This window comes from Salvelinus alpinus, chromosome 2 (assembly GCF_045679555.1).
Source record: "Salvelinus alpinus chromosome 2, SLU_Salpinus.1, whole genome shotgun sequence".
Lineage (NCBI taxonomy): Eukaryota > Metazoa > Chordata > Actinopteri > Salmoniformes > Salmonidae > Salvelinus > Salvelinus alpinus.
Genome location: NC_092087.1, coordinates 129,290,930 through 129,302,657, shown reverse-complemented (window position 1 = coordinate 129,302,657; position 11,728 = coordinate 129,290,930). Strand labels below are relative to the sequence as shown.

The window sequence follows — 11,728 nt, the reverse complement described above, 5'->3', positions numbered from 1 at the left end:
CGGCTGAAATGCGGTCACTCTCCATCTACACCCCTGAGGTGGAAATCCGGTATCCTAGGAAGGAGACGACTGCTGGAAGAACAGGCATTTCTCAGCCTTGACATACAGGTCATGCTCCAACAGTCGACCAAGCACCCTGCGGACACATGTTCGGCGCGTGCATCGGAGTATATCAGAATGTCATCGATATACACCACTACACCCTGCCCGTGCAGGTCCCTGAAAATCTCGTCCACAAAGGCTTGGAAGACTGACGGAGCATTCATCAACCCGTACGGCATGACGAGGTACTCATAATGTTTTTTATTTTTTTATTTATTCATTATTTTACCAGGTAAGTTGACTATTCCCCAGCAACGACCTGGGGAATAGTTACAGGGGAGAGGAGTGGGGATGAATGAGCCAATTGTAAGCTGGGAATGATTAGGTAGCCATGATGGTTTGAGGGACAGATTGGGAATTTAACCAGGACACCGGGGTTAACACCCCTACTCTTACGATAAGTGCCATGGGATCTTTAATGACCTCAGAGAGTCAGGACACCCGTTTAACGTCCCATCCGAAAGACGGCACCCTACACAGGGCAATGTCCCCAATCACTGCCCTGGGACATTGGGATATTTTTTAGACCAGAGGAAAGAGTTCCTCCTACTGGCCCTCCAACACCACTTGCAGCAGCATCTGATCTCCCATCCAGGGACTGACCAGGACCAACCCTGCTTAGCTTCAGAAGAAAGGGAATTGCCAGCAGCATACCACCCTGCATACCACTGCTGGCAATAATGCCCTGAGGTGGTACTGAACGCTGTCTAGTCTGATGAGGGAATGTGAACCAGGTGTGCGGGAAAACAATGAAAGGTGGAGCGGCGATGGCTAGAAGACCGGTGACGTCGACAGCCGAACGCCGCCCGGACAAGGAGAGGGACCGACTTCGGCGGAAGTCGTGACAATCCTAATAAATTACCAAATACCAAATACCTTTGTTGAAAGGTTTGGATAAATCTTCTATTTGTGTTTGAATCTTTGCAAAAAAAAGCTCTTGTCTTGGTAATTGTTAGAATTCTTAATTTTGGCGAATATCAAAATATTCTGGAAAAGAATGTCATAATAAATTAGAGCATGGAATATTGTTGTTGCATCCATTTCCAAAGTATTGCGCAAAGAAACTTCACAATGCATTCTGTGAACCGAGGTAAAACCAGTTTCAGGTTGGATATTCAACGGATATTCGCCTGTAGTTTTCCTTATGTCCACCAAAAGCAGTTAGGAACCGTCAACATAGTGACAAATCAAATTTTTCTAATTTCAACAGCTCTTTAACCATTACTTCTAAAACTTTCTAAACTTGTTGTAGCTAACTCGATGGCATAGACACACATTACACATACTTTTTTTTGTTGATTTACATCTGGTATTATTTTAAATTATTTATTAACATTTTTGAATTTCAATAGCTCTTTGGTCATATGACCTACTGACTTCAAACAAGGTTCAGAATGTCCACTGACTATCCTTCTATATTGCACACCCTTTAGTTTGTCCATTTTCATCTCACACATATTTACATTAATTTAAAAAATGTCAAATTTCAATAGCTCCTTGGTCATGTGACCTACTGACTTCAAACAAGGTTTAGAATGTCCACTGACTACCCTTCTATATTGCACACCCCTTAGTTTGTCCATTTTCATCTCACAAGATTTTGCATTAATTTTTCCAAATAAAAAATTTCAATAGCTCCTTGGTCATGACTTCAAACAATTGAAATTTTACATTTTGAAAAATTTGTGTAAAAACATGTGACATGAAAATTGACAAACTAAAGGGTGTGCAATCTGTAGGCCCACTGAGTGGACATTCTGAACCTTGTTTGAAGTCAGTAGGTCACATGACTAAGGAGCTATTGAAATGTTTAAGTTTGAAAAATTCATGTAAAAACGTGTGACATGAAAATGGACAAACTAAAGGGTTGCAATATAGAAGGGTAGTCAGTGTACATTCTGAACCTTGTTTGAGTCAAGTAGGTAACATGACCAAGGAACTATTGACATTCGATTGTAAAAAAAAGTTTGTACTTTGTTTACGCTCCATAACTAATTCAACTAGGAATACAAAATGCTGCTCACATTTCCACATTTATTAGCTTTGGAAAGATAATTAATGTCCAAATCGTGAAAATAAGACCTGTGCAATGTTGTGTGCAATTTTTCCAACATCATGACACTTATTTGGAGCCTGTGGCTCAAGTGGTTTGAAAGCTGTTGAGGTTTGAAAGCGCAAATATCCGTCGAATATCCCATTTGAAACTGTCGTTACCTCGTATTGGGCAGCAAATAAATCCCCAGTTCCAATACCAAATCAAACAAAAAATATTATCAAGTCCTGAATCAAGGCTGTAAACCTACTAGTCTCCCATAGGCAGACAGGTTACCTCCCACATTAACTGTTGCCATAGATCTGTGCACTTAGAGTCAGCAAATATCCCTCTCATAAACCCTTGTTGACTAGTGTAAGAAAAACTTTTATGCTCATATATGCTTGAAGCCAAGATAGGCTTTTATATCTATGCATTAGCCTTTAGTAACAAAAGGCAAAAGCGAATGAACTTATATTACAAGTGTGTTTGCAGTATGTTGCACAACCTGCTTCTGGCATGCCATACTAATGTTTCCACATACAGCCAAGAAAACAGGAACTGGGTCAACCGCAGAGGTCTAAGGGACTTCATCTTGTGATGACATATCTGCTGATGGCTGGAAGACACACACACACCCACGCACATTTACACTCAAACACAGAGAACCACACACACCGCATTAATACCTAATAGAGCTTCTAGGGATCCTAAGCTTATCAACATTGTGCACCCACGGCAGTTGGGAAATTCAAAACAGACATTAAGCAAGGGACATTCTTCAACAACAATGGTGGACCAATAAGCATGGACTACGCCCGGACCAGAGCCAACCAGAGGACCAGGACTTCAAAGAATCAACCTACTTTCTGTACTGTATATAATCTGTAATCAACCTGTTTTAGGGGTCTCCTCTTTCAGCTCACTCGGAGTTCTAAGACGGAGCCCCGCATGCGCAGTACCAAATATATTTACTCTGAATAAACTGCTGATTGTTAAACTTTAACTCCTCGTCTGAGTCGATCCTTGACCGACTCGCTCACCTGTGCACCTCACCTTTTATCAACACTAGTGTTCAAAACAAAGTCCACAATTTGTGTGGGTGGCAACCGGCGTCTTTAAATCAGCCAGCTTTAAATCGTGAAGTAGCCTACACAATTCCTGAAGCCCAGTCGCGATGCTTGGGTCGGTGGTGTTGTTGTGGCTCTTTATCCTCCTTCTATTCTTCTTCATCAGGGTCCGCCGACCTAAAAACTTCCCACCAGGACCCCGTCCCCTGCCCATCCTCGGCAATCTGCTACAGCTGGATCCTGTCAACCCCCTCAAAAACCTGGAAGGGGTAAAGTGGGCTATACTTTGTAGGCTAGAGTTAGACCAACTCTCGAGACCTGCTACGATAACGCTGCTGGAAATAACTATTTTTTTTGTGACGCTAATATTTTGGATATAGTTTTCTTCAAGCAACTCGTAATATAGGACAACGGATTCCTATTCTGTATAATAAATCCAAGTCACTCCATTTAGTATGTATGATGTCACGTTTCGTATAGTGTGTAGTATGGATGTCCATCACCCATTTCGTATGATATGTTACGAATTATAATTTGTATTATATGTTGTGAATTTGCAAAAAATAACAATATGTTATGATTTTGCTGGGCCCTCCCTGCGCGCAAGCGCCACGTCTACTTATAAGGGCAGAGCACTGTTCATGACAAAAAACTGTTCACACCCCTCTTGTTGGTGGAAAGGATTTTGCAGGTTTAAAGCTTATTTCCTGAAATTCTACACATTTGTCACGGGGTGCAAAGAAAATGTTGCCGTTTTAAAGCTACATTTCTTGCAATTCTATACAGTTTCCCATGTCTAATGTGTATTCATGTGATATTTGAGTGGCAAAAAAAATTACAACAAAATCTATGGGACTGTAACAACCTTCAAGAGTCAATTTAAATCTGGACAGGGTTCTTAAAAATAAAACAAGTTTTGGAACCACTGCCTTAAGTAACCATCTGTCTTATGTAACCATACCAGAGGTAACATATCATACTAATTTGAGAGTCCCGGATCTACATTTACTATGTTACGTCTAGTCTATGAGACCAGTCTGACTGAATGGGTATTAAGTGTGATGTAGGCTAAAGTTTTAGGAAAACGGATACAATAGTTGATTCATGCCACAATTGGACAAAAAAATGCTCAACAAGGTTGGAATGTCATAACACAATTTCAACAAAAGACAATGATTAATTAATTTGAAAATAAACAGAAATAATAAGTGGCGCAGCGGTCTAAGGCACTGCATCTCAGTGCAAGAGGTGTCACTGCAGTCCCTGATTCGAATCCAGGCTGCATCACATCCATTCTGATTGGGAGTCCCTTAGGGCGGCGCACAATTGGCCCAGTGTCATCCGGGTTTGGCTGGGGTAGGCCGTCATTGTAAATAAGAATTTGTTCTTAACTGACTTACCTAGTAAAATAATGAGTGAAATTTGTGGATGAAAACCATGCTTTCTGTTATTTCTAAACCGTAACATTCTTTGGGATTTATAAACAAGGAAAAAATATTGAATAAAAAAAAAGGGAAAAACTTTATTATCCTTGGTAGAAATTGTGTAATTACAGACTAACAACACTGTATAGATATGTTCTGTATAAGGTTGAGCTATTTTGTTATTACACATAAGAAAGGAAACCAGGGACTCAATGTTTAATATCAGAGTGCTACACAACTTGTAAAGGGACAAATAATAGTAGTCAGCCAAGAGTTACTCTAAAACGCAAGACTGAAAGCTTATCCATCAACCCTTGCGTGCTTGAATAACATTTCAAAAGAAAAGTTCCACATTATATTCTCACAATAAATACTCCCCCTGTCCCTCTCCTTCCGTGCTTCAGCTGAAGAGGCGCTATGGTAACGTGTTCAGTCTGTACATCGGCTCACGGCCTGCAGTGGTTCTGAATGGCCTGGAGGTGGTTCGTGAGGCACTGGTGACACGCGCAGCGGAATATGCTGGACGACCAACCCATATGATGGTCAGCCACCTCTTCAAAGGCAAAGGTAGAACTTTCTTGACCCCTTTTATAATATGTATTATAATAAGGGCACTATGTGTGTGTATGTGCCACCGGCGGTATCTGAGCCCTGGTCTCACACAGGAAAAAACAACGTCTTAAGAATTAGCCCAATAGGAAATCACCCCTTGGGCTGAGGGTGACACTGATTTTAAAGGAGCAGGCATGAGACCGTGAGTCCGACCCACTTACGCTCCGTGTGTGTTTGTATGTGTGTGTGCCGATCAGGGATCGTCATGGCCAATTATGGCTCCAGCTGGAGGGACCACCGGCGCTTTGCTCTGACCACGCTGAGAAACTTTGGTCTGGGCAAACGCTCCATGGAAGAGCGCATCCTGGAGGAGGTGTCCCACATCTGCACTGAGCTGGAGAGCAGTGCTGGTGCAGTCTCACACACACAACGTCCTAGTAATCACAGTCATCACTGTGCATATTCATGTCATTATCAGTGCTTAGTATCCACCCCAAAGCTCCTCCAAATACTGTATCAAACCATTACACTATTAATCCCTTGTTGTTGTAACAAACTTCCATAAACCACACAAACTTCACAGAAATAAGATGCTCTCAGTAATACTCCCAGTATGACTATATGTACTATACTTGTTTTAACATCAGGTAAAAAGACTGTGGGGATTGTTACTTTACTCTATCCTGTCAGTGTGTTCAATTCAGTAGCTCTGTGATCGTTGTTCTTACCTTGTCCGTGTGTATTGCCTCGTGTGGTGATCGTTGCTGTGCCCTGGTAGGCGGTTCGATGGATCCTCAGCACCTGTTCCATCTGGCTGCGTCTAACATCATCTGCTCACTGATTTTTGGAGAGAGGTTTGAATATGACGACCCGGTCATCCTCACCCTCATCCAGAAGTTAGAGGAGTTTACCAAGGAAGCTCTCGGACCTTGGGCCATGGTACAGTCTAAGCCCTGTACCACTCCATGCTTACTAAAAAAGGGTTCCAAAATGGTTATTCGGCTGTCCCCAGGTAGAACCCTTTTGGGTTCAGGGTAGAACCTTCTGTGGAAAGGGTTCTACACTGAACCCAAAAGTGTTCTTCAAAGGGGTTCTTCAAAGTGTTCTCCAATGGGGACAGCCAAATACTCCTTTTAGATTCTAGATGGAACCTTTTTTTATAAGAGTTACATGATCATCACTGACCTCTCTGTGCTAGACATGACACACTGATCCACATTCCCCTTTGTTTTACCTCCATTTCCTCCCATCTATCTTTTGTAGCTCTATGAAATCATGCCGGTCTTGAGGCCCCTCCCTTTGCCCTTCAGGAACGTTTTCCACAAATTTGATAAAATGAAAGAACATATCAAGAAGGTTGTGACCAAGCACAAAAGTTCAAGGGTCGCAGGAGAGCCCAGAGACCTCCTTGACTGCTACCTGGACCAGATTGACAAGGTAGGAGAACAATAGAAGTATGGTTGTAGAAGTAAAATAAAGATGTAACGATCTTCGTCTTCATCGGATGAGGAGTAGGAAGGATCGGACCAAAATGCAGCGCTGTAAGTGTCCATGATAATTTATTATATCAGAACACGAAAAATACAAAATAACAAAGTGAATGAAAGAAATGACAATCGAAACAGTTCTGTATGGTGAAAACACAGACACAGAAAACAACCACCCACAAACAAAAGTGGGAAAACAAGCTACCTAAGTACGGTTCTCAATCAGAGACAACGATTGACAGCTGCCTCTGATTGGGAACCATACCAGGCCTAAACATAGAAATACAACACCTAGACATACAACATAGAATACCCACCCACATCACACCCTGACCAAACAGAAAATAGAAACATACAAAGCAATCTACGGTCAGGGCGTGACAAAAGAAGATAAGATATCAAGTAAGTAGCCTTGTACAAGTAACCCTGAATGGTCCATAGGGCAGGAGCCTATCTCCTGTTTCTGTAGCATTAAGAAGCTTGATGTAGAAGTACCTGGATAGGACACTAGTCTGTCGCAGGACTTTACCCTGAATCCATTTGCCAATCAGAGAGGCATCGGGTCCCATTTTAGAGTCTTTGTAATGACTTCCGTGAACGGGGCAAACGTTTTCATTGGGCTGGTAGAAGAGGAGGAAGTACTTTACAGGAGGGAGCAGGGTGGAATGCAGAATTTAATGTCGATGCCTTTGGTGTCTGCGTGCGTGTATGTGTTTGTGTGCGTTTCAGACAGCTGATGGAGGCTCCACATTTAATGACACTCAGATGGTGTCTCTTCTACTTGACCTGTTCATTGCTGGGACAGACACAACTTCCAACACCCTCCGCTCTGCCATGCTATACCTGATGACCAACCAGCATGTACAGGGTGAAGAAATACACAGACAACACACACACGGGCAGACATTTCATTCAATTCGATGGCGCTTGTAGACAATGGTTCCGCATTCACGGTAAACGATGCATAGGTCGGCTAAATAGAAAATGAGCTTTAAATATTAAACATTCTACAAAACTTGATCGGATTGAAACCCGGCCAACGAGTGTGTGTTTGTCCCAGATCGCTGTCACCGAGAGATCGCCGAGGTTCTTGAGGGACGTGCAGACGCTTCGTTTGAGGACAGACATGCCATGCCGTATGTTCAAGCCACGATCCATGAGGCACAGCGCATGAGCGACACCGTTCCTCTTAGCGTGTTCCATACTACCTGCAGCAACACACAAATACACAGCTACCAGCTGCCCCAGGTGAGCATTACCATGACGACTGATATGCTGCCTGCTGTTGACCTTAGAACTATAAAGGTCTCCTGGGCTACAGTGAGTGATTTCATGATTGGTGCTGTCTGTCTTTAGTGTACCTCTTCACCTCTCCTTCTCACCCTTAATCCCTCTCTCCCTCATCTGTTCCAGGGCACAACGGTGATTCCTAACCTGTCTTCAGTGCTGCATGAAGAGGGCCAGTGGAAATTCCCTCACGAGTTCAACCCTGAGAACTTCCTCAACGAGGTCGGAGAGTTTGTGAAACCAGAAGCCTTTCTCCCATTCTCTGCAGGTGCCTTTTTGTAAAAGTGTCAATATCTATGGCTTATAAATGATACTAAGACAGGAGAATATGTTGACACAAAATGCCAGGCTGCATGCATATGAAGGTATGAGTGAAATGTTGTTCTCATCGATAGCCGTGTGTGTGTTCCCTAGGATCTCGTGTGTGTCTGGGGGAGGGGTTAGCACGTATGGAGCTCTTCCTGGTTCTAGTGACATTGCTTCGGCGTTACCGATTCGTCTGGCCTGAGGATGGAGGTGTCCCAGATTTCAGCCTCATCTTTGGTGGGACACAGTCTCCAAAGCCCTACCGCCTTGGAGTGCGCCTGAGGAGCAGCGAGGAGCTACCCACAGTCTCCACAAGAGAACCCTAGTTCTGTCAGACAGCTATAGATCTTATTCTGTAATAATTCAACTTCATTTTAGTAAGTCATCAGATGAGTAGTTTTTCAACAATGTGTAACCCACCATTTAACGCCTTATAATCGGTGTCAGCTTCTGTAAGGATCCGATATTGGAATGATCATTCACAAACTAGAGCTTTCAGTATGCTTGCATGTATTTTGTAATCCATCCCATTGTTAAAACTATTGGTTTTGTGTTTATGTTAATTACAACGAATTGTCTTTTCTTATCAAGTTTTCTTAAGTAAAATAATCATTACTAAAACCATGTGACTTGGATTAAAAATGTGGACCTCTGATTTTATGTCCTCCCATCCCCTTCCCTGCATCTGTAACTCTTATGTTTGAGGTCGAATCTCCAGAACCCCCCAAAAAATGTTGATGAAGCTCAATATGAGCTGCAATGCTTAACCTAGTATTGCAGACGAACGTTTCGTGCAGATAGTTATTGCTATTTGCCTCCTAGATAGCATATGCTGGAAAATGTTATATAAAATTGTTTCTTAAAGCTTCTAAATGCTTTCGCCTTTACCAAACTGATTATTGCTCTCAGATCAATAATAACCACTCGGATTTAAGTAATTTATGGAGGGCCCTCTTCAGTCTCCTCTCCGGAAAGATCCATGAAGAAATATCTCCTCGGCACTGGGGGCGTTTGAGAGGCCTGCTTTTCAAAGTTTGTGCATTATTGGGATAAACATTTGAAGACTTTCGCCTACATGTTGACTGCATGAACGTTAAAACAGCCATGTGATCAAAGGTCATGAAGTTCCAACTACAGTCTATTTACATTTTCTGCAGTTGCTCCTCACCAGCCGCAACTTGCAGCTATCTCCTGCTTTGTTTTGGTTTGACCAACGCGAACGGGACCAAACACGTGTCTAAACAGAGGAAGCAACTTTGCCTCGATTCATATGTATACGGTAGATATGTACAAATGAATGTGATATTTGAGGCTCTCTCTCCCCAAGTGATAGTACCATGTACACACATACAGTATATTTACAATTTGAGTGTGTGATATGGGGGCTGGAGACATGTTTATTTTGACAATATAAAGAAAAACTTTATGAACAATGGCAACACTACCATGTTGCACCGAGAATTGTTGTTGGAAAACCACATCAGTGTCCAAATTCCGTCTGTAGCAGATGCACCACCCCCGAATTCAATACTCAACTTGTCTGCAGTAGAACACGGTAACAGGCCAGCAGCATGAACCTCCTTTCACAGCCTGCGCAAAAAAACGAAGCAGAGCTCATGACTTTCAAGCGACTTTTTTCAAATCATCCTTAGTGGCATCATGCAGCCTTACATTGTATTAAACATCAAAACATATAGCCCAACGTTTGTAGAACAACTAAAGTTACATTAATAACTCTAAATTAAGCATATAGGAGAACCTATTTCTTTGTTAACCGCTCAACATAGAATAGCCGCATGTGCGCTCTAACAATGTTTGGGGAAAATATTATTTTTTATTTTATTCAGCTTTGTTCAATTGTATTCTTCATAATATAAAATAATGCCACGGAATTCTGAGCAAATCTTGTCTGCTAAATGAACTAGTGTAGACCACAGCCATATGGCATAAACAGATCAGGACCTAACATATGGACAACTCAGACAAAGCTATTCTGTTCTTGTGAAATAATCTACATTTTCTTCATATCATGTTTCTTTAGACCTGTCTAAAATAAATACTGGATTTATTGTGAAGGTGTAGACTATATTACATGGATTTGTTCAACTTTTTAAAATGTAGATGTTCCAAAGGTCTACATCAGTGGCTTGTAGTCTGAGTGTGGAAGCCAGAAGATGCTAAATGTTTTTATGTTAATTAACGGTTAACGTTCAATTACCGTGAGACCGACAATTATTTGCTTGACAATCACCGGCTGATGAAATTTCATGACCACCACAGCCCGATAAGAGATCAAAACAGTTGAACTGTAGAGCCCTGACAGATGAGCTGCTAATCAACACTAAATAGCTACGTTGTGCAAATATGGGTCAATTAATAAATATTGATCAATCAATGAACTGTTACAGAAGATTGTAGTCTAATTCACACACAGCATTATTCTTACCTGATTACATCGAATCTCAATCTCCCTTTTCCTCCTCTTCAACTCCTTCTCTCGCAGTTCCGCAAAATTATTACCACAGAATTGCTCTCCAAGTACGGTGTTTTTGACGGTGACAACCTGCTGACCTCCTGCTGCTTCAGAGGACCGAAAAGACTGGAAAGAGAACACTATTTCTTTACCATATACAGTTGAAGTCGGAAGTTTACATACACTTAGGTTGGAGTCATTAAGACTAGTTTTTCAACCACTCCACAAACTTCTTGTTAACAAACTATAGTTTTGGCAAGTCGGTTAGGACATCTACTTTGTGCATGACACAAGTAATTTTTTCCAACAATTGTTTACAGACAGATTATTTAACTTAGAATTCACTGTATCACAATTCCAGTGGGTCAGAAGTTTACATACACTAAGTTGACTGTGCCTTTCAACAGCTTGGAAAATTCCAGAAAATGATGTCATTGCTTTAGAAGCTTCTGATAGGCTAATTGACATAATTTGAGTCAATTGGAGGTGTACCTGTGGATGTATTTCAAGGCCTACCTTCAAACTCAGAGCCTCTTTGCTTGACATCATGGGAAAATCAAAAGAAATCAGCAAAAAAATATTGTAGACCTCCACAAGTCAGGTTCATCCTTGGGAACAAGTTTCAAACGCCTGAAGGTACCACATTCATCTGTACAAACAATAGTACGCAAGTATAAACACCATGGGACCACACAGCCGCCATACCGCTCAGGAAGGAGACGCCTTCTGTCTCCTAGAGATGAACGTACTTTGGTGCAAAAAGTGCAAATCAATCCCATAACAACAGCAAAGGACCTTGTGAAGATGCTGGAGGAAACAGGTACAAAAGTATCATATCCACAGTAAAACGAGTCCGATATCGACACAACCTGAAAGGCCGCTCAGCAAGGATGAAGCCACTGCTCCAAAACCGCCATAAAAAAAGACAGACTACCATTTGCAACTGCACATGGGGACAAAGATTGTACTTTTTGGAGAAATGTCCTCTGGTCTGA

The 11,728-nt window shown here is 41.9% G+C and overlaps 1 protein-coding gene and 1 long non-coding RNA gene across 3 annotated transcripts; one reads left to right on the top strand and one right to left on the bottom strand.

Annotated features, from left to right (window-relative positions):
* Positions 1–3,198: 3,198 nt before the first annotated feature.
* On the top strand, positions 3,199–8,935 carry LOC139568772 (vitamin D(3) 25-hydroxylase-like). Of its 2 annotated transcripts, none has more exons than XM_071390851.1 (9): positions 3,199–3,473; positions 5,033–5,195; positions 5,438–5,590; positions 5,959–6,119; positions 6,444–6,617; positions 7,397–7,535; positions 7,728–7,915; positions 8,081–8,176; positions 8,369–8,542. In XM_071390851.1, exons 1-9 carry the CDS (start codon positions 3,312–3,314, stop codon positions 8,396–8,398), a joined length of 1,266 nt encoding a protein of 421 aa, XP_071246952.1. In that variant the 5' UTR covers positions 3,199–3,311; the 3' UTR covers positions 8,399–8,542. The 2 variants fall into 2 exon arrangements, with proteins under 2 accessions (XP_071246952.1, XP_071246951.1); XM_071390850.1 differs by having other exon boundaries at positions 3,200–3,473; positions 8,081–8,222; positions 8,369–8,935.
* A 695-nt stretch (positions 8,936–9,630) lies between these two features.
* Positions 9,631–11,211, bottom strand: LOC139568773 (uncharacterized). The gene is made up of 3 exons (XR_011673657.1): positions 11,115–11,211; positions 10,707–10,859; positions 9,631–9,850 (listed from the first exon to the last, which is right to left on the bottom strand). It is a non-coding gene; the product is annotated as an uncharacterized lncRNA (long non-coding RNA).
* Between the last annotated feature and the right edge of the window lie 517 nt (positions 11,212–11,728).